At 46.7% G+C, this 26,852-nt stretch overlaps 1 protein-coding gene across 1 annotated transcript; it reads right to left on the bottom strand.

Annotated features, from left to right (window-relative positions):
- Positions 1-17,010: 17,010 nt before the first annotated feature.
- Positions 17,011-25,268, bottom strand: Zfp3 (zinc finger protein 3). Its single transcript, NM_001109034.1, has 2 exons — positions 24,557-25,268; positions 17,011-18,749 (listed from the first exon to the last, which is right to left on the bottom strand). Exon 2 carries the CDS (start codon positions 18,739-18,741, stop codon positions 17,230-17,232), a length of 1,512 nt encoding a protein of 503 aa, NP_001102504.1. The 5' UTR covers positions 18,742-18,749; positions 24,557-25,268; the 3' UTR covers positions 17,011-17,229.
- Positions 25,269-26,852: the final 1,584 nt, after the last annotated feature.

Genomic DNA, 26,852 nt, shown 5'->3' with positions numbered 1-26,852 from the left:
GTCTCTCAGGAGAGATCTACATCCGGCTCCTGTTGGCCTGCACTTCTTTGCTTCATCCATCTTGTCTAATTGGGTGGCTGTATATGTATGGGCCACCTGTGGGGCAGGCTCTGAATGGGTGTTCCTTTTGCCTCTGTTCTAAACTTTGCCTCCCTATTCCCTTTTTTCATTCTTTATAATTGGGTCAGACTGAGAATGTTCCAGATTTTTAAGTTCTGCTTCTGCTTTCTTACAAGCAGTCAAGATAGAGAGTCAAACACACAGGCCTTTCCTCTCCAGCTGCCAACTGGCCTCGTCATTGTTCAGAACCTCAGAAAACACCAAGACCCGCATGGGCTTTCTAATGGCTTTGCAGTCTCCTTGTTTCCCGTTTTCCAGCTGATAACCCACCCACCGGAATAACCTTTGATGTTCCCTTTTTGTCTGACGTCCTGTCTGTTGCCTCTCATGTGATCTCTGAGATTTCTCTCTGACTCGTCTCTTCCAAGCCTTTACAGAGGACTTCCCTTCAGGGTCTGTGAACAGTAATTCAGTTTTTGCCCAACACATATTTCAAAACACTTCCACATTCTTTGTTATTTCTTAACAGCACAGCACACCATTTCTCGGTACCTTTTCTGTCTGAGTGCATGGGCAGCCATGACAAGGTAACTTGTGTGTGGATTACTCGGGTTTCAATCCCGGTAACAAATTACCTGAGCTAAAAACACTTGTCAAGATAAAAAGGTTATTTTGGTTCTCAGTCATTGGAGGTTCCAGTTCATGATTGGTTGGACCCTGTTGCTCTAGACCTGTAGGAAAGTGAGCTTACATCATAGCAGGAGGAGTGCTAAAGCAAAATCATGCACTTCACAGCCAAGAGGCAAAGAAATACAAAGGAGTCAGTGTCTCCCTAATCCATTTGAGGACACCCTCCCCTGAATAACCAAGGAGTTCCCACTTGGTTCCACCACTTAAAGACTACGTCCCTTCCCAAAGACACCATCCTGGGGAGCAAGCCTTACATACATAGACCTTTGGAGGACATTCAAAATATAGCCCTAGTTACTTTAGGAACAACAGAAATCTATTGGTCAACATCACCGAGAGCAAGGAATCCAAGAGCAAGGTGTGTCAGACTCCGTGTCTGGTCAAAGTGTTGACTGCTACGCTGACGGTGCCTGCCTGCCTGCCTGCCTGCCTACCTTGCCCTCACAAGCTGGGTGTACAAGGCAGCTTTCTGGGGCTTCTATTGGAAGAGCATTCATCCCATTCATAGGACCATAGGCTCTGTGTCTTAACACTGCCATGTGGAAGACCATATTTCAACACATGAGATCCTGGGGATGCAAACTGTGAGTGAGTGGAACCACTGAACTAGACCACCCCGTGAATAGAAAGAAAAGTTTATTTTGGAAACCAAACTGCAAGGGTTAGAGAACATCCTCAAGTCAGAAAGGCCTGTCAGTCTTAGGGGGACAGGCATCTCGGAAGGAGAGTTGCAGGCTTCTGAAGAGCTTGGGGTGTAGCATGGGGGCTTTGATGTGTAGCAGACTGTCCCAGAGCTAGATGGCCTTGCCTGAGGTAGTTGACCTTGGGCTGGATAAGGGAAGTAAGTAATGGCTTTCCTAGTAAAGTTTTGGTTTCTGTTTTTCCAGTAACCACCCTTGTGTTTACCCACTCAGAGTCCTTCCGTTGAGGACACTGTTACCAACACTGCCATTGGGGGGACCCTGCTTTGGACCTAACACAAACAAATATTCAGACAATGTCACATACACCACATATGTCACAATGTGGTATAGGAGAGATGGGGTGAAAGTGCCACGTCCTGCCTTTCTGGCTGGTGGCAGGCTTTGTTGTCAAAGGAACTAGACGGAGGTTAGAGCTACAGATAGGCAAGTGGCCGTCACACTGGGTCATCACTCCACAGACATACTCTTTGTCATTTGCTCTGCCTTAGCCACATTTCTGGAGGTGTTAGAGTGTGGGTTTTAGGCATGGTGCCTGCATGCTGCGATTCACCTTTCTCTTACAGGGTTCTTATTAATCCTGAGATTCGTAAGACAAAAAAAAAAAAAAAAAACAACAACAAAAAACAAACAAACAAACAAAAAAAAAAAAAAACAGCTCCACAACTTTGAGCCAAATTTGAAGCAAGCTTTAATTAAATAGTGACTAGGATAGGTTTTGGTTGGGATCACTCTCTGGAATTCCTGGCAGAGGGAGAACAAGACTCATGTTGTAGGGGCTGTATTTTCCCAGTGGCTTGCCTGTTATTTTCCAAGAGCTAATGTTATAGCATCCCGGAAAGTCACCTGGTCCTTGGGTGGGTGGGGCTTACAGGTTAACTTTTGGGTCTTGTTCCCACAGCCCTGATCTCTGGAAACTACCTGCAGTTCCCCAAATCAGTCCCAAGGTTCTTGCTCTCTTTCTCTCCTCTTTCTGCTGGGAACTCTGTCTCTCCCTCAGAACCCAGAGGGAGCGTCATTTACCTTGAGGGCTCCTCCCTGTGGCTCCTTGTACCCTTCCTTGGCTTTTCCCTCGAAGCATAGAGCATAATTAACATCACCCACGGTCACATCTCTCTTTCCCTTTAGGCTCCGGGTTCCTTGCCTTGAGTTTTAGGGTAACCGTCCACTCAGCTCTGCTCTGGGGAGTGTGGTTTTTGCCCAATAGCCTGGTATTATCACTTGTGCTTCTTTTCACAGCCGGGGGTGTCCTTCTTCATCCCACTTGTGTGTGATTATGTCAGTGTCTGTGTGATGCAAGTACAAACAAATACAGGTCCAACCCTCCTCGCTTGAAAATGTTTAATACAGAGTGTTTCAGAATCCAAAAGTGGGCATCATGATGGATGCCATAAACAGAAAATTTTGTACCCCAGTTTAGACACAGGTCGCAGTGGACATGCAAGCACACGGAAGCTGTCCTGTCAGGCTGTGTCCACGAGACGCGTGCTGGTTGGGCTGCCTCAGATTCTTTTGCTACTTGAGCCACTGAAACGGATGAGCTCCTGAATGTAACAGTTCAAAGTGACTTGTCTATCTCTGTGGTGTTTGCCATGGACATTCACTCACAAAACAAATACCTTTTGTAAGTCTGGAGAGGTGACTCAGTGGTTAGAGCACAGGCTGCTCTTTCAGAGGACCCGTGTTTGGTTCCAAGCACCCACATGGCCGCTCACAACCATCTGTAACTCCAGTTCCTGGGGATCCAGTGCCCTCCTCTGACCTCTGGTGACACGGAATTCATGTAGTGCTTGTCTAGATAAGCAAACTAAGATATACACATAACTAAAAAATAAGACTTGAGCCATAGTGCACACCTTTGATCCCAGCTCTTGGGACAGACACACAGATAGACCTCTATGAGTTCAAGGCCAGCCTTATCTACATACTGAGTTCCAGGGCAGCCAGAACTACATAGTGAGACCCTGTCTCAAAAAAATCTTTTATAGAAAAATATGTAAATGAAATATAATTTAGTTTCATGTTTAGACTTGGTTCCCATTATAAGATATCTTATTAAGTATGCTGTCTAGTTTTATATCACTTGATACAAGTCATCGGAGAGGAGGGCGCCTCAGTTGAGAAAATGCCTCCGTTAGAAGGGGCTGTAGGCAAGTCTACAGAGTGTTAATGAGTGATTGATGGGGGAAGGTCCAGCCCATTTTAGGTTGTGCACCCCTGGGCTGGTGCTCCTGAGTTCTATAAGAAAGCAGGCTGAGCAAGCAGTGGGGAGCAAGCCAGTAAGCAGCATCCCTCCCTGGCCTCTGCATCAGCTCCTGCCTCCAGGTTCCTGCCCTGCTTGAGTTGTTGTCCTGGCTTGCTTCAGTGGTGGACCACAATGTGGAAGTGTAAGGCGAATAAACCCTTTCCTCCCCAGCTTGCTTTTGGTCATGGTGTTTCCTCATAGCAAAGGTGACCCTACATTACACATTAAGTACTAAAAATATTTCAAAACTTGAAAAACATCCTGATATCTGAATTATTATTATTCCCAAACAATCTAAATAAAAGATATTCGGGGTTGGGGATTTAGCTCAGCAAGGCCCTGGGTTCGGTCCCCAGCTCTGAAAAAAAAGAAACAAACAAACAACAACAAAAAAAAAGATATTCAGCTGTGGCTCATTAGATGATTCTCAGATTAGACGATTTCATTAGACGATTCTCAGATTAGACGACTTAAGGCATACTTAACACGATCCAAAAGTGCCAGCAATCTGACAGTGTAAGATCATGCTGGTTCGTTGCCTCTTTTTTTTTTTTTCTTTGTTCTTTTTTTCGGAGTTGGGGACCGAACCCAGGGCCTTGCGCTTCCTAGGTAAGCGCTCTACCACTGAGCTAAATCCCCAGCCCCTGGATCGTTGCCTCTTAAAAGGTCCCTCTAGACGTGTTGTTGGGGGTGGCCTGTGCAGCCTAGTGAGGCCATGCAGGTAGGTATTCCTGGTCTGTGCTGCTGTCTAAAGCCGTTCTGATGTCCGTGGGATGGACTGCAGCTGGGGACCATGTTGGCATCCTTGACCCATGATGTCCTGGAGGCCATTTCGATGTCCTTGTCCTGTGCTGCCACCAAAGGCTGTGATGGTATCTTCGTCCTGTGCTGCTGGAGAGAGCCATGGTGATGTCTGTGGTCTGTCCTGCCACCAGAGACCATGCTGAGTTCCGTGGCTTGTCTGGTGCCAGAGACCACGTGTAAATCCATGATATATGCTCCCACTGACTGCAAAGGGCGAGGGAGCTACTACTGCAGTGGTGTGGACGACTGCAGACTCACAGTTGAGAAAGAGGGAGACGGGAGCTTCTGTGCCAGCCCCTACTCGACTTCCCACCTCCACTCCCACCTCACCCTCCAACTCTCCTACCCCCAGCCCAAAAGTAACAGCCTAGACAGGAAAACATCGAAGAGAACGCTTAAACATTGTGATAAGGAAGCTAAAGTGTAACTCCTCAATGGATGGCTTTGGCAGGGATGCAGATGGGGAAGGACTCAGCTTTCTCTCAGGAGCTGGCCACTGGGAGTTTGACCAGGCTCCAGTGAGTGTATTGGGCAGCACAAATTAGACTTGTGAGGTTTTTCTTCTTCTTTTGGGGGGTCACAAATGGACCTGGGAGGACCGGGAAGTGAGTGCGATTGGGGTACATGATATAAAAATCCCAAATAATTAAGAAAAATATTATGGAAAAAAAAAGCCGCTCTACATAGATTCCATTTCAAGCCATATTCACACCTGGATCAATAGCTGTAGAACCCAACACTAGGAGCCCGGATAATAGCATAGATAAATAAATCCTCCTGTGCTGGTGTGTGCTGGTAATCCCAGAACTTGGAAGGTGGAGGCAAGAAAATCAGCTCAAGGCCATCCTTAGTGACAAAGCAAGTCCAAGGTCAGCTTGGGCTATGTGAAACAACAAATACATACATACATACATACATACATACATACATACATACATACATACACACACATATGCATATACATACACATGCACATGCACATGTACAGACACACATGAACACAGTAAATCTCTTCTTCTTGAGGGTGCCACACCCTCACTCAGTCCCACTGGGAGTATGGATAATCTGCTAAGGGCAGAGGAAAGCCAACTTCTTTCTGTGTGTTCTTGTGGTACAGACTGCTTTAGTAGTATGACCACTGCTCCAGGCATGTCTGCTGGGGTCTACTTTCCACAGTACACATGTGTACTCTGCCTTGGTTAAGTGGCCGAGTGAAATCTCACTCAATTCACGTTTGGATGAACAAGGCTTTCCACTAGATATAGTCACGTAATATTGACTGTGGCCTCGTTTTCTTTTACTAAAGCAAGAATAGAGACATTCCCATGAGCAAAACTACTCTAAAAAAACCAACCCTTGGCCCATCTACTGCAAAATTCAGCCATTTGTATGGATTTACCTCAGATCTCTGAGTTTGGGGGCAGCCTGGTCAACAGGGTGAGTTCCAGGACAGCCAGAGCTACACAGAGAAACCCTGGTTTAAAAAAAAAAAAAAAAAGATAAATCTGGTCTGACAAGATGGCTTATCACGCAAAGGGCATTCACTGTCAAATAAGCCTGACAACCTGAGTTTGCTCCCTGGGACCCACAAGGTAGAGGGAGAAAACTGACTCCCTCGAACCTGCCCTCTGTTGCCTATGTGAACACACATTCACACATACAAATAAAATGTAATAAAAACACATATATTTTCCAAAAAATAAAAATAAGAGGAGTCTCACTGTGTGTGTTACATTTTTTCCAAATCTCTTTCACTATAGCTAAACAGAGAACACCCAGATTGCTGTCTGTTTCTACAGTCTGTCACAATACCCTGTCATGGCCTCTCTGCAAGTTTCACTGTGTGTTCACACGAGGCCATGAACACAGTGGAAATAACCTATTAGTGTTACCAAAATAGTTTCAGTCTTGTGACCCAGCACACACTCTAAGAGCCAATGTCCTCAAGAAGCTCAAGAACCTGTATAAGATGTCCCTCGTAGTGTCATTTGCCGTGAGGAAGGAAGGCCAACATACCTGTCTGTCAACGAGGGACTTTCCGCTCCGTGGGAGCCACACAAATGTTACATTTCTGTCACCTAGCATGGGTTAGCACATGATGCTCGGTAAGGTTGTGTGTGTGAGGGGTGGGGAGGGGAGAAAGGCAGTAAATAAGGGACAACTTGAAACTTGCCATTTTAATTTAACTCTTACCTTTCCACCAAACAGGAAGAGAACAACAAAGGCCTGCTTATCTAGAGAGCTGTGCTTGGTACAGGCTGTGTGGTCACCTACGTGTGTTCATGTGGGGGTCAGAGGCCAATGTCAGGTGCCTTCTCCTGTTATATTCCAACTTAGTTTTTGAGGCAGGGCCTTTCATTGGCCTAGAGTTTGTTGACTTGGCTAGTCTGGCCAGTGAGGTCTGGGGAATCACCTGTGTCTACCTTTCAGTTAGGGTTACAGATTTTTGAATGGCTTCTGATGATACAAACTCAATTCCTCCTTCTTATACTTAACCTGATGAACCATCGACCTAGTTCCCCCCCAACACACACACACACACACACACACACACACACACCCCTATACCCATACACACTCCTCTCTTGGAGATAGATGCTTGCTAGGTAATTCAGGCCAACATCAAACTCACTCTGTAGCCCCAGGCTTCTCTCTCTCTCTCTCTCTCTCTCTCTCTCTCTCTCTTTCTCTCTCTCTCAAAGATTTATTTGTTTTATGTATGTGAGTACACTGTCATTGTCTTCAGATCCACCAGAAGTGGGCATCAGATCCCACTACAGATGGTTGTGAACCACCATGTGGTTGCTGGGAATTGAATTCAGAACCTCTGGAAGAGCAGTCAGTGCTCTTAACCACTGATCCATCTCTCTCAAACTTTTGATTTCCCTGCCTCAATCTCCAAAGTATTTGGATTACATGTGTAAGCCACCACACCTGTCTGGGGATTATTTATTTATTTATTCTAAAACGAAAGGTTCATTTCCGATGTCTTGACCTGAAGCTACAGTTTTAAACCACAGGTTGCAAACACTGCCACCTATAGGTGAATCGGATCTCAACACATTGGACATAGGGACCGTTACTGTTTTAAACAATTATACAATGAGAACCTGTCTCAAGCAAACAGAAATCTTTTGTAGAAAAATATGTAAATGAAACATTAATTAATTTCACGTTTAGACTTGGATCCCTTTACAAGATGTACCACTAAGTATGCTGGCTAGCAATCCATCAATGGAGGCGAGCTAGAGTCATCAGAGAGAAGGGAGCCTGGGTTGAGACCCATGGTACAGGTGACTCCCACAGTTGCCTCTGACTTCCACGGCACATGTTCCATGCTTCAAGAATCCCTTTCCTCATAAAATCCCAATGACAAACCAGAAGATGAGTCCACCAAAGGTCACTTGGGAAACCAATAAGTTGGGGTTTTGTTGTTTTGTTTTTAGATTTATTTATGTTTATGAATGCTTGCCAGCATGCATTTATGTACGCTATGTCTATGTCTTGTGGCCAAGGATGTCAGAAGAGGGTACTGGATTCCCTGGAACTGTAGTTACGGATGGTTGTAAGCTCTCCACATCAGTGCTAGGAATCAAACCTGGTCCTCTGCAGGACCAACGAGTGCTTTACCTTGCTGGGCTGTCTCTCCAGCCCCTGGAAACCATGAGTTTCTTGAGCTTGCTTACAGGGTGTGAGTGAGGGCTTAGTGGCAGCAGTGGAAAATCCTCACCCAGCATGGGCAACAGCTTCTCCATACACACAGATGAAGTCCCTCTTCACTTAACTTACCTCCACCCATAGCCTATAGACTCCACCGAGATGCTGAGGCCATGAGCCATCACAGCAGAACTGTATACACCCAGTAGGGGCATCAGGACTCTCAGGTAGGGTCACAGGGTCTCCCTCCATCCTCTCCTACAAGGGAGGGATGTCAACAATCAACAAGGCCAGACCCTCAAAGTGTCTTGCAAACTAGCACAGCTGATCTAAGAAACACGGTGGCCATTTTGCTCCAACAAGCCCCCTAACACATACCCACAGACACACATACTATACATGTACATACACACATACATGCATGTACACACACTATACACACATACACACACACAATGTCACAGAAAGGAATACTATCTCAAATCTAATTTTTTTCAAATCTAATTGTGAGAATTAAAAGATAAATAGCAGATGTATGCACCTGCTGCCTTGAAATAAAACTTAATTTGTGCAGTGGAAACTCCGGGGAGGAGAGACCAAAGCCCACGTGATCTGTGTGCTGGTATTTGTGAGGGAGGTTTAGAGTTGAACACCTTACATTTTGCACACATCATATGGAACTCCCACGATGATCCTACGAAATATGTACCAATAACACTAACTACTACCGGGTTTCTCTACATTCGGATTTCACAGTCCTGTGTCTCTGAGGCAAGGAACTGTCACTGCCCTCACTTTATAGAAGACACAATTAGGCTTGAAGAGATCAAGTTATTTTTCTAAAGATACACAGCCCCTAAGTGCTGGGGCAAGGGCACTGGCGGCGGCTTCTTCTTCTTCTTCTTCTTCTTCTTCTTCTTCTTCTTCTTCTTCTTCTTCTTCTTCTTCTTCTTCTTCTTTTCTTTTTTCTGGAGCTGGGGACCGAACCCAGGGCCTTGCGCTTCCTAGGCAAGCGCTCTACCACTGAGCTAAATCCCCAACCCTGGGCACTGGCTTCTTAGTGCATGATTTTTGACCTTTTAAATTTTTTACACTTATTTATTTATTTGGGGGTGCTCTAGTGTGCAGAGGAAATCAGAGGACAACTTGAAGGAGCTGGGAGCTGGTTCGCTCTACCATGGGGCTTCTGGGAATCAGAATGAGGTCATTAGCCTTGACAGCAGCAGCTTTACCCACTGAGCCATGGCTACACACACACACACACACACACACACACACACACACACACACACACACACCCCTTGTATTTTTAAACATCATGCTCTCCTTGTTTATCTCCGTGTCATAAGCCTTTGGCAGGGCACAACCAGCAGAAGGTAATAAAAAGGAAGGAAAACACATACAAAGGAGAAAGAGGAAATTACTTATGGGGTGGATTGTCTACTCTGACCCCTACAGGCCCAACAGGGCCCTGGGCAGGTCTAGGACTCCGCGAGCTCTCCACAATGTGCAGGTCTTCGAAGCAAGCAGCACCGAGGGAAAGTTTCTCTCCCAGAAACTCTTTTCTACCTACATACACATCTTACAGATGATTAATTCCTAGAATGAAAAAACTCATAAAACTAAATAAAAATCAAAAAGCCTCAATCAGTAACTGAGTTATTGGAATGAACGGCCAGTTCTCCAAAGATTAAGTACAAATGTGGACGAAGTTCAACCTCACCGGCCGTCAGAGACGGGCAAGCCCAAACCACATGCAGATTCCATCCAGTAGGAATGACAGTCATTAAGAAAACAACGAGCTCCATCCACTGTTTGGCTGTGGGTGTCTGCATTTGTCTGAGTCAGCTACTGGGTGAGAGGAAGGATTTGGGGCTCTGAAGGAGATGGGAACTCCACAAGATCAACAGGGTCAACTAACCTGGACCCTTTTGACTCTCAGAGACTGAACTACAACCAAAGAGCACCACGTACAGGCTGGACCCAGGCCTCCCTGCACGTACGTAGCAGATGTGCAGCTTGGTCTTCATGTGGGTCCTGAACAACTGGAGTGGGGGCTGTCCCCAAAGCTGTTGCCTGTCTGTGGGATATGTTCTACTAGCTGGGCTGCCTGGCCTGGCCTCAGTGGGAGAGGATGCACCCTAGCCTCAAAGACACTTGATGTGCTGAGGAGGGTATTGGGAGTGTCTTAGACAGGATTCCTATTCCTGCACAAACATCATGACCAAAAAGCAAGTTGGGAAGGAAAGGGATTATTCAGCTTACACTTCCACATGGCTGTTCATCACCAAAGGAAGTCAGGACTGGAACTCAAGCAAGTCAGGAAGCAGGAGCTGATACAGAGGCCATGGAGGGATGTTGCCTACTGGCTTGCTTCTCCTGGCTTGCTCAGCTTGCTTTCTTTCTTTTCTTTTCTTTTTTTTTTTTTTTCTCGGAGCTGGGGACCGAACCCAGGGCCTTGCGCTCGCTAGGCAAGTGCTCTACCGCTGAGCTAAATCCCCAACCCCGCTCAGCTTGCTTTCTTATAGAACCCAGGACCACCAGCCCAGGGACAGCACCACCCACAGTAGGATGGGTCCTCCCTCCTTCATCACTAACTGAGAAAATGCCTTACAGCTGGGTCTCATGGAGGCATTTCCACAACTGAGGCTCCTTTTTCTGTGATATCTCCAGTTTGTGTCAAGTTGACACACAAAACCAGCCAGTACAGGGAGGGAGGGTAAAGGTAAGGGTTGTGGGAAGGGATAGGGGTGGGGGGCAGTGAGCAGGATGTAAGGTGAATAAATAAAAACACCTATAAAAGTAGTTAGGAAAAATATAGTCATACAATAAATTTTACATTTTATAGTGTTTTAATGATTTATATAAATATATCAGGAAATACATTATAGATTGTGAAGCTCTGTTTGTGACTATGACAGGATCTTAAGACACTCAGGAGTAACCCTTCTGGATCACCCGTGAGGGATTATTTAAATTACACTGGTTTGAGGACATGCCCACAAGGGATTATCTTGATTGAGTTATTGAAGTGGAAAGCTCACTCTAAAAGACAGAAGCATCATTTTCTGGTCTTGGTTCTCAGACTGCATGAGACAGAGAAAGTTAGCCAAACATGTACAGATTTCTTCTTCCTGACTGTGGATGACCAGTGGCTTCAAGCTCTTGCTGTCTTGATGACTATAATGGGCTGAACCTCCAAAATGTATCAAAATAAATCCTTCTTTTCATGAGAGAGAGAGAGAGACAGAGAGACAGAGACAGAAAACAACAGCAGCAGGCCTGGAGGGATGGCCCAGTGGTTAAGAGCACCTGCTACTCTTCCAGAGAACTCAAGTTCTTTTCCCAGGGCACATGTCAAGTGGCTCAGGAAACATGGTTGGTCTCTGAGGGCCCCTGCAGGACATACATCCACAGGCGTACACACATCCACATAGATGAATAGAAAATAACAACAGACACAGACAAGGATGCTGAGAAGAAGGAACCTTATACACTGAAAACGGATGTACCATAGGGCCTGGCTACAGCACTCCTGGGTACTTACCCAAAGCACTTGTGATGGTGTGTATATGCTTGGCCCAGGGAGTGGCACTATTAGGAGGTGTGACCTTGTTGGGTGTGTCATTGTGGGGGTGGGCTTAAGACCCTCTGTCTTCCTAGCTTCCTAAAGTCAGTCTTTCTGCTAACAGCCCTCAGATGAAAAGGTAGACTGCACCTGCCTGCCTGAACACTGCCATGCTCCTGCCTTGATGATAATGGACTGAACCTCTGAACCCGTCAGCCAGCCCCAGTGAAATAACGTCCTTTATAAGACTTGCCGTGGTCATGGTGTCTCTTCACAGCAGTAAGACCCTAACTAAGACAGCACCCTTAAGCCAGCATGTTACAGAGACACTTACAGACATGCCCATGTCTGTTGCAACACAATTGACAATAGCTTAGTTATAAAATTAACGTAGGTTTCTCTGAACAGAGGAATGGATAGAAAAGTGGGATATGTATGTGTTGTGTGTGATTATCCTATTAAACAAATTGAATCTGTCTCAGGAAGACAAATATCACAGTTTTATGAGCCCTGGATTTCATATAGATATTATACGACATGAAAGTGGGAGGATAACTGTATAAAGAACAGACGGGTCTAAGGAGAAGCAGGAGAAGGGACGAAGTATGGAGAGAGTATGCTCAGAGTGCACTACATATGTGTATGCACCGACAATGTTCAGATTCTTTTTTTAAAGGAGGAGGGTGATTTCCTCGAAGCTCTAGCGGTACCCTGGTAGATGTTTGTGTGGACGCTAGAGGGCAGTCTCCACACACCCAAGTCTCCGCAGCCCGCGCTCTCAGCAAGGACCTCGCAGCACATGCCATCCATCTTGTGGGGGGCAGATGAGGGCTCACGCAGGTGGATACAGCACGGTAGGGTTCGAGAGAACCTCCGCCCTTGACTTGGAGAGTGCGGGGAAGTAGAGGTTCACAGGGTTTTGGAGTCTGAGGTTGGGCGCCTCAAAGTGATGTGCAATGTCAGTCCCTGGTGGATCTGGAAGCTGGGGTGGCCTGTAAGTGATACTGCTGCATTCGCCGACATGGGTGGGGGCCCTAGGCTCTCCTCCGTATGCAAGAAGGGGAACCCGACTTGGCATCCTTAGACCAAGAAAGGCCAGAGGTCACAGAGGTGCGGGGTGCACGGGGATGGGCTCGCTGCACACCATCCTGCCCTTCATCCTGCTGCTTGCCTTTCCGCGTCTCTTACAGTTCTAACACCGAATGCATCCTGGTGCAAGGTCAACCAACAGGCATAGGTTAACTCAACTCTGCCAGGGATCCATGCACCAAGATCTGCTCTCTCTGGTCCATGAATGGCTGAGGCCTGCTGAGACAGGTGTAGACCACACAGATGACCTATAGGGCTGTGTCTGTTTCAGAGATAAACTAGAACCAACTTACAGTCTTGCCAGAGCCAATTTTTCAAACTGTTTCTGACCTGTATTGAAATTAGCCATGGTGGGGATGATGGTGAGCCCTCTCTCCAGCCTATTAGTCCTGGCTGGTTTGTTTTTAATTATCGCCTCTGGCTGGTATTTCACGGTTGCAGTGGCAACTGTCTACCACTCTGTTTTTGCAAGTGTTTTAATGACAGCAGGTCTCAGGCATATCCCAAATACTCTAAATCAAGAAACATGAGTGAAGCTAGAGATGGCTCAGCAGTTAAGAAACAAGTGTAAGCGGAGAACTGACTGCTCTTTCAAAGATCTGGGGTTTGGGGTTCAGTTCCCAACACCTACATGGTGGCTAACAACCACGTGCAACTCCAGTTCCAAGACGCCCTCTTCTGGCCTCCACAGATACTTCATGTATATACATATATATACACACACAATCTTGGGCACTGCGTGGACGAACACACGAGCACTGCATGCACACACATACACACAAGCGTTCAAAAGATATTAACCTTGTTATGACAGAGAGAATCTGAAGCAGCAAAGCAGATGCAGGACAGAGGGAATAGTGCTGCAAAGCCACACTCTGAGAGCGAGGCACAATGGAGCACTTGGGGAAAGGCTAACCAAGGTGGCGATGAGAGCAGTACGAAACTATGCTGAGACCATAAGGAAATACAACGCGGCTTAGAAAACACACAACAGAAAGGCATATCAAAACATCTGCAAAGACATAGTTTATTTGCTTAAAATGTTAAGGAAGGGGTGGGGGGGGAAACAGGTGCTGACATACCTTCGAAGATTCTGCAGAATTTCTCTGGGTAGTTAACGGCTTTCCGATTGGGAGGCCTACTCTCTTTCTTGAATGTGGGTCTGAATTCATGGTTTGTCTTTGGCAGGATTCTCCTTGCATAGAATTACGACTGTTAGCCACAGCTACAGTGGGACCTTTGATACCAAGGTGAGTTGAAAGGGAAGGAAAGCGAATGAGGAAAATTGAGAAATTTCCCTGAAACAACCAAGTGACAGGTAGAGGGTTCAACAGTTGAGGACAGAGGATATACGTATGACAAACATACAATGAAGACTATTTTGTCAACCAGAATTTGTCTCTTGGGCAACACACACAGTTTTGGGGAGCATAAGGCCTTCATTCTCTTTCTTGTTGTGCATGTCAGGAACAACAAAAACATGTCACTAATGTTCAAGTAAACAAATTGAGTAAAGGGCCCTTTCTCTTGCTAAGTGGTGATGGTTAAGGAAACCGAGAACCTCGTTGGTGCTTGCCTATCGTGCCCAAAGCCCCGAGTTGGATCTCCAGCACACAGGAACTGAGTATAGCAGTGCATGACTGCACTCCCAGAACACTGGAGTCAGGAGGTTCAGATGTTCAAGGTCATCCCCAGCTACAAATGGAGTTCATGGTCAGTGTGAGCTATTTGAGACATGTCTAAAAAAGAAGAAAATAAGGAAAAAAGAAAGTAACCGTGTGCTGACCTTGGGTGGAAGGATTTGGTTATCCGAGAAAACCAAAGGCCAGACAGTAACAGCCCAAACTGACAGAGCCATGAAAGGGCCGAGTGTGGTGAGCCATGTCTTTAATCCAACCATGGGGAAGCAGAAGCAAGTGAATCTCCGATTTCAAGATCAGCCTGGTCTACACTGCAAATTTCAGGCCAGCCAGGGTTACATGGAGAGACCCTGTCTCAAACAGAACAAAGCAAACCCTGTGCCATCAGTTTCAACATGAAGGGACTTCTGAGGAAACCGTCTGACAGGAGGGACAGTGTGAGCCTTCACCTTCCGTGACACGCTCGCCTGAGTGAAGTCCTTAGTGCCCCCCAGTGTTTGTGCAAGCTTCCTCTGGGCAGTCCTCGTGTCTTTTTCAGACAGGGTTCTCACCTGGCTTTTTAACTTTCATTGTAATTATTCAACCACATTATAAATGGGGTTTATAAGGTGCTGGTTCTATATGAAGACTGGAAGGGATGGATTTGGAAGTAACACAGAAAACAGAAGTTAAAGTGGTGGGGGACGCTCTGGTGTCATGTGAGGAAGGCAGTGTGAGCACAGCTCACTTTGAGCCCCAGCAAAACATCAGTAAAAAGTGAGGTCACACCCCTGGGCAGCCAGAGAGCCTCCCCTGCCAGACCCTCAGCCAGTGGAGCCACCCGCGGAGGTGGGCAATGGAGTGATCGGCCTTTTCTAGAGGCCGGTGTGTAAACCTGAGAACTGCTGCCAGGGTACAGAACAAGCCTGCGCTGTGTGGGCTGTGATGAGTTACATTTTCAAAGGGATGGTTTAAATTCTTTATATTCAAATCTAGGTGGTGACTGGCAAGGGGAAAAAGGGGGTGCAAAGGGTTTAAAATTAGGCAGTAATGACTCACCTGTGCACGGTACAATGCCTAATACGACAGTGGTCAGTAGTCTTCGCTCTGGACTTATACTATCACGGGCAAATCACCTAACATTCCCTGCCCTGCCAAACTCTTCATCTTTAAGTTGGCTCCAGAATGGCTCATTGTGGTAAATTTCGAAACTCTGTAATTGACTCAAAGTCACTCAACTGAACACTTAACACCTGGAACCCTATGATATGTAAGTTGTACCTAAATAAAGCTATTTTTAAAAGGTATGCCCACACCATACACATATCGTAAGAAATAAACATAAGCTGACAGCACACAGCCTGACACATAGTTAAAATAATAAATACTGATAATCAGAAGCCTGGTGTGCAGACAAGTGTTAGTAATCCCATCTACTTAGGAAGCTGAGGCAGGAGGATCACAAACCTAAGGTCTGTCTGAGCTACACAGTGAGTAAAAGTTCAGCCTGGACAACTCATCAAGATTCTGTCTCTGAAGTGGGGGTGGGGCACAGGGGGGAGGTAAGTTAGGGCCATAGTTTAGTGGTAGAGTGCTTGCCTGGCCCAAAGACAAGTTAAACACAAGGGCTGAAAATGGCGATTAGTCTGTTTTCTTAGAGGCTGGTTGAGACTTGAGAGATCGTGGCACTCAGTGCCCCTTGCTCTGCTGATGAGAGAACCAGACAGAAGGGACTGAAAGGCCTTCCTGAAGGGACAGCTCTCAGATGAGAGCCCAGGCTCCTAGGTTTTCTTCAGTACCATTGCTGTTCCCACCCCTAGCAAGGAAACATGAGAAATGGAGGACACAGAAGACAAGCAAAGATGTCCAAACAAAACCCTACGACCATCAGGCAAGCCAAAAAGGCTGTCACATCTCCATCCGTTACCCAGAGCCCCCGCTGCATGGTCACGAGAGCTCGGGTGTTGGAAGGGCCAGGCCTAGTTAGCCGCGTTATCCAGCTCACACCATAGCCAGCAGTCTGGCAAAGAAAGGCCACAGGGGCCTGTTTACTGCCTCCTGACAGGATGGCCGCCAACAGCAGGAGCTGAGACCATGCAGCAGGTGCCATCTGCACACAGTGCTGAAGCAAGGACAGCTTAACAAGCCTCTTAGGCCCATGCTCAGTAGCCTGGCTCCCACTGTTTCTCCACCCTCCTCTGAGTTTTCAGGCTTTTGCTTCCTGTCCTGTAAACTGTTTCCTTTCCAAGGGGACCTCTTCAAATGAATGAGGACCCTATCAGGGTTGTGAAAAGACTCAAGCTTCCTGCTTTCTCATCAATGCTAACAAGTTTGTTATGGTTGGGAGAGTCGGAGGCTTAAAAAAGAAATGGAGGGAAGGGTTAACTAAAGAATCCCAAAGCTAAGCAGTGGACAGCATAGGCTATAACTTTCTAATGTTTCAGGAGACATTGAGTCAACTCTGGTTCTTAGGAGTGGTGAACCCTGCCCCCACTTTTCATTAAGAACAACAATTTAGGCCAGACATGTGTACAGACCCCTGTGGAGATAGAAAGGAGGAAGGAAAGGCCAGAAGAGGATTAAGGCCTGGAACAACTTTTATGATTTAATTTAGTACACTGAAACTTCTCAATAAATAGTTCATAAAACTGCTTTATCACTTTCAGCCGACGACGGACACACACTCGGCGGATGGCCAGGGGAGGCCCTGTCCCTTCATCTGATCCTAGAGCCTGGGAACAGAGCAGTGGAGAAGTCTGCACCAAGCCTCCCCACACCACCTCCCTGGTTTGCAGATCACTCGCTACAGTGAACACTCTGGTGCCGGAGGAGGTGGGAGCTCCGACTAAAGGTCTTCTGGCACTCTTGACACTCATATGGCTTTTCTCCAGTGTGAGTTCTCTGGTGGATGGTGAGCTGGGAGTGCTGGCTGAACGTTTTCTCGCATTCGCTACACTCGTAAGGTTTCTCTCCGATATGAATCTTCTGGTGAAGCAGCAGTTCAGAATTATCCCAGAAGGTTCTTGCACATGCATTACACTGATGGGGCTTCTCTCCCGTGTGTATTCTCTGGTGGACAATCAGATGAGAGGTCCGTCTGAAAGCTTTCCCACACTCAAAGCACTCATAGGGTTTCTCCCCAGTGTGAATCCTCTCGTGCCTCAGGAGCTCTGAGTTACCCCTGAAAGCTTTCCCACATTCTTTGCACACATAGGGCTTCTCCCCAGTGTGAATTCTGATATGTCTAATAATCTCTGAGTTCTGGCCAAAAGTTTTCCCACACTCACTGCATTCATAGGGCTTGTCCCCTGTGTGGATTCTTTGATGGCGGATAAGCTCTGAACTCTGACCGAAGCCTTTCCCACACTCGTTACAGAGGTAGGGCTTTTCTCCTGTGTGGATCTTCTGATGTCGGATGAGGCCGGAGCTGTGCTTGAAGGCTTTCCCACACTCACTGCACTCGTGGTACCTCTCCTCTGTGTGGATCCTCTGATGCTGGATGAGCTGTGAGCTAACCCGGAAGGTCTTCCTACACTCATTACACTCGTACGGCTTCTCTCCAGTGTGGATTCTCTGGTGCAGAATGAGGGCTGAGTTCTGACTGAAGGCTTTACCACACTCTTCACATTTATAAGGTCTTTCTCCAGTATGGATTCTGTGATGGTGGATCAGATGTGAGCTCTGAATGAAGGCCTTGCCACACTCGGTGCAGGCAAAGGGCTTCTCTCCGGCGTGAATTCTCTGGTGCCTTCGAAGGCTAGAATTAGTCCCGAAGGTCTTTCCACACTCTTTGCATTCAAAGGGTTTTTCTCCACTATGGACTCTCATATGCTGAATGAGATGTGAGTTCTGATTAAAAGTTTTCCCACATTCTTTACATGTGTGAGGCTTCTCTCCCACAGGAGTCCTCTGTGCTTTAGTAAGCTCTATACTCTCCATGAAGTTCTGGCCAGAGGCAGCACATGTGCTGACCCTCTCAGCTGTAGCATCTCCATGACACATCAGGACACTTGTATTAGGACTGAAGCCCCTTGGACTCTCCCTGTGTTTCTGGTCTTTCTCACCTGAGGAAGACCTCTTGAAAATAATTAACCCTGATGCAAAGTCTCTCTCCTGAGGGTACATTTGTTCTATAATCTCTTGCGAAGACTCTCTCAAATGTCCTTCTAGTATGTCTTCCTCACTTGCTGCTCCAAACTCATGGCCTTGGTAAACCTCCTGTGCCAGTTTTTCTAACGTTGGCCCATGTGATTCACAGTCTTGAGAAATGTCTTCCTTGGGAAGCACCTCCTTTTCCTCAGTCCCCATATCACAACCTGAAATGAGAGAGGGCGCTCATGTGAGGTTGCTCTGTGTCCTACCTAAATGACATTGAGGGGGAGAGGGGGAGACGACACAGGGCCTGGACATGGCACTGCTAAGACTCAAAGACCGCCCCGCCGATGAGGCAATGAGAGCCTGCTGCAGACTGTCTGCATGGTGAATACTGGCTTCCAGGAGTGAGAAAACCCATCAGAGGCAGAAGGAGACAGCAACAGGAAGTGTGTGGTGCAAAGATACCAGCAGGAATTGTGTGGCACTGACAGAGTCACAGGAGAACTCAAAGAGATAAAGAAAGCACCCGGGGCAGCTAATGGCCATATTAACAAGTGTATACAAAAAGGGTTGGGAAAAAGCAAAGTGATAAGTGAACAGAAATAACTTTTGAGTTGAAGACGAAAAAGCCACACAGTGTTTAACAAGAGGATGTGCGCATATATATAAAATTTATCTATATTACCAACAGTCCTATAGAGCAGTGCATGGTGGAGAGGGGTTACCCACTCCAAGGGTTGATATGACAGCCTATAATCTGTACAAAAGTAACTTCTTAGCCCTTACTCTTAGGTGAAGTGAGAGAAGTTTGCTGAACTGCACCAGCGCTCTGACCCACCCAAAAGAGCGTTTTAGGATTCTCTACGCTGTTTGCCAGCTGAGCAAGGCCAGGTTCATGTACTTGTCATTTGGAACTCACTTCTGGGGCAGGGATAGTGAAATTCCCAGAACTGTTATATTAGTTAGATCTAGGCTTGACTTCATATAATAATTATATATAAGATAGATATATAGATATAGATATACACACATATACAATATAAACAGAGTCTCAAACTCAGGATTTCCCTACTTCTGCTTCAGGATTATAGACACTACGCCTGAATATAATTTATTTTTTGAAACAGGCTGTCCTGGAACTCGCTATATAGACCAGGTTGGCTTTAAACTCAGAGCCCCTGCCTCCTGAGTTAGATGCACGTGCCACCATGCCTGGCAATAATAAGATTTTTAAGAACCATAATGACTTAGCCAAGGCATTAACTTATTTCTGTATTGCATAAAAGAAGTCCAGAGGCAGGCATTCGGGAGTGTGACAGAGTAGTGACGGCCTCTGGCTCTTTCCAGCTCAGATTCCCAGTCTTAGAGTTTGTTGGTATTCTAAGACTCATAATCGAAGATGATGCCCCAAGTATCACATCATGCCCTGGGAACAGATGCAAAGGAAAACAATACTGCCATGTGCTTTCCTTTGCCTGTCACTACCTCACTGACCAGAGTTTGGTCAAATGACTAAATGTGTAAAGGAAGATGAGGTATGTCACACACACACACACACACACACACACACACACACACACTCACACACACGAGATCACTAAATAAATCCAAAGGTGACCCTCATTGGGGAATGAGCAGGGCAAAGAACTTAATCCTTAAAAACAGTAGATTGGGGTTGGGGATTTAGCTCAGTGGTAGAGCGCTTGCCTAGCAAGCGCAAGGTCCTGGGTTTGGTCCTCAGCTCCGGAAAAAAACAAAACAAACAAACAAACAAACAAACAAACAAACAAAAAAAACAGTAGATTTGGGGGCTGGAGAGATGGCTCGGCAGTTAAGAGCCCCGACTGCTCTTCCAGAGGCGTATGCCAGCAGCAAACCACTGAACTGAGAATAGGACCCCGGTTGAAGGAATCAGAGAAAGAACTGGAAGAGCTTGAAGGGGCTCGAGACCCCATATGAACAACAATGCCAAGCAACCAGAGCTTCCAGGGACTAAGCCACTACCTAAAGACTATACATGGACTGACCCTGGACTCTGACCTCATAGGTAGCAATGAATATCCTAGTAAGAGCACCAGTGGAAGGGGAAGCCCTGGGTCCTGCTAAGACTGAACCCCCAGTGAACTAGACTGTTGCGGGGAGGGCGGCAAGGGGGGAGGAGGGGGAGGGAAACACCCATAAAGAAGGGGAGGGGGAGGGATTAGGGGGATGTTGGCCTGGAAACAGGGAAAGGGAATAACACTCGAAATGTAAATAAGAAATACTCAAGTTAAAAAAAAAAGAAAAAAAAAAGAACTTGATCTCTACTGGAACCCTGAAGCCTAGGAACCTCTTTGTTGTCTCCCTCAAAGTGAGCTACAAGCCCCCAGCATCTTCTCATATTTTCCCATGGAGCAAGGAAAGACCCCCAAAGCTAGATCTCTCTCTCTCTCTCTCTCTCTCTCTCTCTCTCTCTCTCTCTCTCTTTCCTGTCAAAATCTGTGTAACTATAAGGATAGATTATGGAGTTGTGGCTATCTTTTTTTGGAACTATGCAAGTCTGGCTGGCCTAAAACTCACAAGATGCCTTTAAATTTGCAGAGATGGCCTGTCTCTACCTCCTGAGCACTGGGGTTAAAGGCCCACAGCCATGCTAAGATTTTGGCTGTCTTCTCTATCCTTGGCATCATTCCATTCTGGAAGCACTGTCTTACAGAAATTCCCTCCTAGTGTCTTTAATCTCAGCGTTTAAGGGGATGAGGCAGAAGGCACATGATTGAAGCCAGTCTGGATTACATTCAGGATGCTGTGTGAAATAAAAATAGAAGAGAATTATTCTTGCCACAAGTGAATGTCACTCAAATACTCAACCAAGAAGTTTTCAGGAGCTGGTATTTCAGTATCTATGGACTTCCCACCTCCCTCTGACCTTCCTTTTCAAATCTTCAGGTCTTCTCTAGTTGCTTATCTTACAGTTTTGGTCTTGATGGATTTTTTTTCTCCTAAGAGTTCTGAAGATCAAATCCAAGACTCAACAACTAAGCTGTACTTCTAGCCCTTCCTTTGTTTTGAGACAGGGTCTCAGTACATAGTCCCAGCTGGCCTAGAACTCTGTATGTAGACCAGGCTGGCCTGTAACATAAAGATCTACCTGCCTCTGCCTCCCAAGTACTGGGATTAAATGCACGTGTCATCACACCCTGTTTATTTTTTATGTTATTTGAGACAAACTCCACTAAGTTTCCAAAGCTGGCCCCCCAACTCACAATGCTGCTGCTTCAGCCCCCCCAGAGTACCTGAGTGCCTGGGATTACAGACATCAGTGTCATGCCTAGCTCAGCACCTTCTAGAGTTTGTTTGTTTGTTTTGTTTTAAAGGAAGTCAGCACTTGGGAAATCTATACCTGCACAAGATATGGAAAATCACTTAATCAGAGTAAAACAAGACAATAAAAGATATGGGAGCTGGGTGTGGTACCCCATATCTGTAATCCTAGAATTCAGGAGGCTAAGGCAGAAAAGTCACAAGTTTGAAGCCAGTCTGAGCTACAATGAGCCCCTATCACAAACAAACAAAACTAACGAAGGGGAAGGGACTCAAATTCAGTCTTCCGCATTATTATATTTACTTTGTATTCTGCCAGTGAATATAATGAGTGTAATTTCTAGGTGTCCTCTCACATAGAAATCAGAGCCACTCTCCACTCATATAGAGGGTCTTAGAAATAAAGCCACACATGAGCCCTCATTCTCATATAGAAGCCCCCAGGGCCTAAATGCATATTCCCCAAGCATTTCCCATCTCTTTGCTAAATCATGAGCTATTCCTGAAGATGGAGGAGGGAGGCTGAAAGCAGTCGGTTTTCATGTTGGGGGATGACAGGCAGACCTCTACCTGGTCTCTACAGCTTAGGATAGGGTCCTCAACTCTGCAAACCTGGACTTGTCTTAGCAAAGCACTGGAGGAGAAAAGTCTCGGAAACCTCATTCGGAAAGTTCTGATGGGCACACCTGCTAACGAACAGCAGCTAATGAAAACTGCATATTTTTGAGCCAGGGTGAACCAAATTCCATTACTCATCTGGCACAAGGCCCACCTCCTCCGGAAGTCCTCACTAACATCTGCAGGAAGGAGCCCTTGGTCCTCCGAAGCCGGGTTTTCCCCTAGTCCCTTTCTCACCTTTCCTTAACTACAGTTTCCATGTTACTTCCTGTTTGTTATGCTTTTCGAAGCTTCCAGAATGAATTATTTCCTACGGCTCACAATGCTCTCCTAATCAAGCCTGTTTCCTTTCCCCACATCCCACCTCACATTCCCCAACAACAACTAGCAGGTGCAGGTGTGCTCAGTATCCTGCAGGCCAAACACTGTCTATTCTTTAAAATGTCTCTGCCTTTGCAAAGAAACCATTCTCACTTCCTGGAATACTGCTGCTCACCTGTGCACTTAGCAAACATCGAGATGCAGCTGATGTGGGCAGCCCCCCTCCATCCTCCTTCTGACCTGCAGGCCCCAACAAGTGTTACTTCTTCATACAGACAATATGCCACCGTATTATGCATTTGCTTTTCTCTAGAGCAGAGGTTCTCAACCTTCCTAATGCCACTTCGACCCTATAATACACATGTTGTGGTGAACCCCGACCATAAAATTATTTTCATTGCTACCTCATAATTATAATTTTGCCGCTATGAATGATAATGTATAGATCTGTGTTTTCCAATGGTCTTAGGCAACCCTATAACAGGGACACTCAGCTCTCAGAGGAGTTGCACTACTCTAGACCATGAACAAGGATGATGTTCTACTCATCTTGTTAATTTCAGTGCTTAGCACATTTCTGATACCTGGTAAATATTAAGTGAGGTTTGTGTGCTATCTGGGTGACAAGTCTGCAGCTGTTTTGAAGGTTAACTGGAGTTTCCATTCATCATTGTCCCTAAAGAGACCAGGGCAGTGTCTGATATTGCTTTTTTATATAAGAATAAGTTCTTAGCCGGGCATAGTGGCACAAACCATTAATCCCAGCACATGGAAAACAGAAGCACGTGGATCTCTGAAAGTCTGAGGTCAACCTGATCTACATAGTGAGCTCTAGACTAGCCAGAGATATGCAGCAAGACCCTATCTCAAAAAAAATCAAACTAAAACAACAAAAGTTCTTTCTCGGGGGTTGGGGATTTAGCTCAGTGGTAGAGCGATTGCCTAGCAAGCGCAAGGCCCTGGGTTCGGTCCCCAGCTCCGAAAAAAAAAAAAAAAAAGGAAAAGAAAAAGTTCTTTCTCCCAAGACATTATTATTTTCCTTCTCTGGTACCCGGAATCAAGGGAACTTCGTCAATTCTGTGCTCAATTCAGTCTCCTTTATGATTGTTATTACTCTTAATTATGTGTAGATGTGTGTTGCTCCATGAGTTACAGATGTGTATGCACATGAGTTACAGATGATATGAGGAGTGCTAGGAACCAAACCGGGGTCCTCTGAAAGAGCGGCAAGTACTGCTGAGCCGTCTCTTTAGTCAATTCTATCGTCTTTCTTTAACCTTAATAAGACAATGTTCTGCCTGCCGGCACAGGTCACAACATGTCACGAGGGCTACTCATTCTAGCAGTATACTTACGGAATGCAATACCAAAGGGGGGCGAGAGAGAGAGAGAGAGAGAGAGAGAGAGAGAGAGAGAGAGAGAGAATATATGAATGTGTGTGTGTGTGTGTGTGTGTGTGTGTGTGTGTGTGTGTGTGTGTGTGTGTGTGTGAGAGAGAGAGAGAGAGAGAGAGAGAATAGGCGTAAGTCGTAGGCATGCCCATATTGGACCCTGCTTCTCCAGTTTCCCTGGCTGACAAGGCCTGGAAGCAGAATTAGTATCGTTCCTGACAGTGCCCAGGCTCCACCCTCTCCGTGTGCAAATGAGTAGGAGCCCCGGGTGCTATAAAGTCCAAGGTCGTACAGCAAACCCCAGTCAGGGGCGAGCCTACAGTCAGGACTCCAGCTCCAAGCTGGGAGCCCCACGCCCTCCTCCCCCGGGCATGACGGAACCAAAGAGGCCTCACCGCTGGCGGATGCCGCCCACGCTCACTCCACTGGGCCTGGGGCGCTGCACCGCGGCGCGCACAGAACCGCAGCTGTCGTCTGGTGTCACGGGCGACCCACACCGGCCACTTCCGGTGCCGGGCGGCACTGCGGCCAATCCGAGAGAGTCCCACTCGCGGGAGGAACAGGTGGCCATCGGGTCCACACCTCCATACCCGTCCCAGCTTTCCCGTCTGCTGCTCTCGCCCTAATTCACTTCATCTTCGCCGGGCCGGGCAGGGGTGGTCGGCTTACGAGAATGTCCCGGTGCACCTTGCGAAACCCACTGCGTCCCCGGACCACTGACGCACAGGGTCCTCCCGGTTTCCTAGAACGGCTCCGGGAATGCACTTCCGCCCCGCAGCAGCCGCTCTGCGCGCCCCTGGCGTTTCCGTGGGCTGGAAAACTTGAAGCTCCGCAACTCTTCCCGCGGGGACGTGTTGAGCAGCGGTATTTGTGCCTTCCCTACCACTTTCCAAGAGTCTGTCAACCGAGGACCCTAGATTTAGGGTGCGCATGTCATCTTCTAGGAGCGAGGGGGGAGACCTGCTTTGAGGTTAGGAAGGCTTCAGGGAGTGATGCTTTGACAAAAATCTCAAGATCGAGTGTGATTTCCGTAGCCTGTTCAGGCAATAGGAACTGCATTATTTGCTGGCCTTCCTGTCTTCTTGAATAAATTTGATCTTTTAGTACAGCACGTATGTGACTATGAATGTGGTGATCCTCCTGCCTCAGCCTTCCAAGTGCTGAAATGAGTGACCATGCCCAGTGAAATAGACCTCTGTGTGTGGGGAGGTTGAGGCAGCGTCCTATTCTGCATCTAGGACTGGTCTTGAATTAATTGTGTATTAATAGTTCAACCTAGCCTCGAATTTAAGGCAGTCCTCCTGCCTCTACTCCCAGGTGTTGGGATTAGAGGCCTAAAATGATATACTTGTGATGGTTTAAATAAAAATGGCCCTCATAGGCCCATAGGGAGTGGCACTATTAGGAGGTGTGGCCTTGTTGGAGTAGGTGTGGCCTAGTTGGAGGAATTGTGTCACTGGAGGCCAGCTTAGAGGTCTCAAGCCCAAACCTGGGTGGTGTGTCACAGTCTCTTCCTACTGCCTGTGATCACATATAGAAAACTCTCAGCTACCTCTCTAGCACCTTGTCTACCTACAGGCTACCATGTTTTCTACCATGATCATAATGGACTAAACCTCCGAACTGTAAGCCAGCCCTAATTAAATGTCTTCCTTTTTAAGAGTTGCAGTGGTCATGGTGTCTCTTCACTTCGATAACATCCTAACTTAACACCCAACTCTAATATGAGCATTTAAACAGAGTCAACTAAAATTATAGGTTGTTGCAGATAGTAGGGCTGCCAATCAAAGGTATTGGTGTAAGACAGGCTAGCCTGAGGGACTCTGAACCCTCATACCTTGTCTCAATGCTGAACTCAAGGTGATCGATTTCCTTTTTGAGGGCCATGTACTGGACATATATCACAATAGTCTGCAGTTAGGCAAACATGGACGCTAGCTCCCACCTTTGGGGCACAGTGGTGGCCCTGGCTTGACTAATCACATGATCCTTCCTTCTAACTGGTCCAGAGGTGAATATTACATAGAAACAGAACTGAACAGTACTTCCTTACTGTTCTTACAGTTGCTATCAGGGAAGAGTAGTGCAGTTTGGGACGACATTGTGAGGAATCTGGTCTTTTCTGAAGTAATGGTCTCTGAAATAGGCCTGAACAGGCTGTCGAGATGGCTCAGCGGTTAAGAGCACTGACTGCTCTTCCAGAGGTCCTGAGTTCAGTTCCCAGCAACAGATGTGGCTCACAACCATCTGTAGTGTGATCTTGGTGCCCTCTTCTGGTGTGTATAAAATAAAAGAAGAAAGAAATAGGCCCGAACAAGGAGATCTGAACAGAGAAAAGGCAGAGGAGGCTAAGGTATAGCTCAGAGGTAGAACACTTGCCTAGAATGTGCTAGGTAGGCCTTAAATTCAACCCCCAGTACTGTAATCCCAATGCTTTAACATATCCTAGTACAGAATACACATGACTAATCCCAAAGGGAGAGATGGGGGCACCGGGAAGAAATAACTGAACCAAAACAAGAAAGCACCAACTTCTCTAGCTCTGTTTCTGGTATAAAAGGAGGCTGTCCTGCCCCTCCAGCTCTGCTGACTGCAAGATGCAGCTCTCCTTGCCCAGTTCTCTTCTCCCTGGCCTCCCTAACAGCATGGGGTTTCCAACACAATGCAGGCTTCACTTTCACAGCTTCACAC

Source organism: Rattus norvegicus, chromosome 10 (assembly GCF_036323735.1).
Source record: "Rattus norvegicus strain BN/NHsdMcwi chromosome 10, GRCr8, whole genome shotgun sequence".
NCBI classification, from domain to species: Eukaryota; Metazoa; Chordata; class Mammalia; order Rodentia; family Muridae; genus Rattus; species Rattus norvegicus.
Note: the sequence above shows the minus strand (reverse complement) of the source record. Positions and strands in the feature narration are given on the sequence as shown.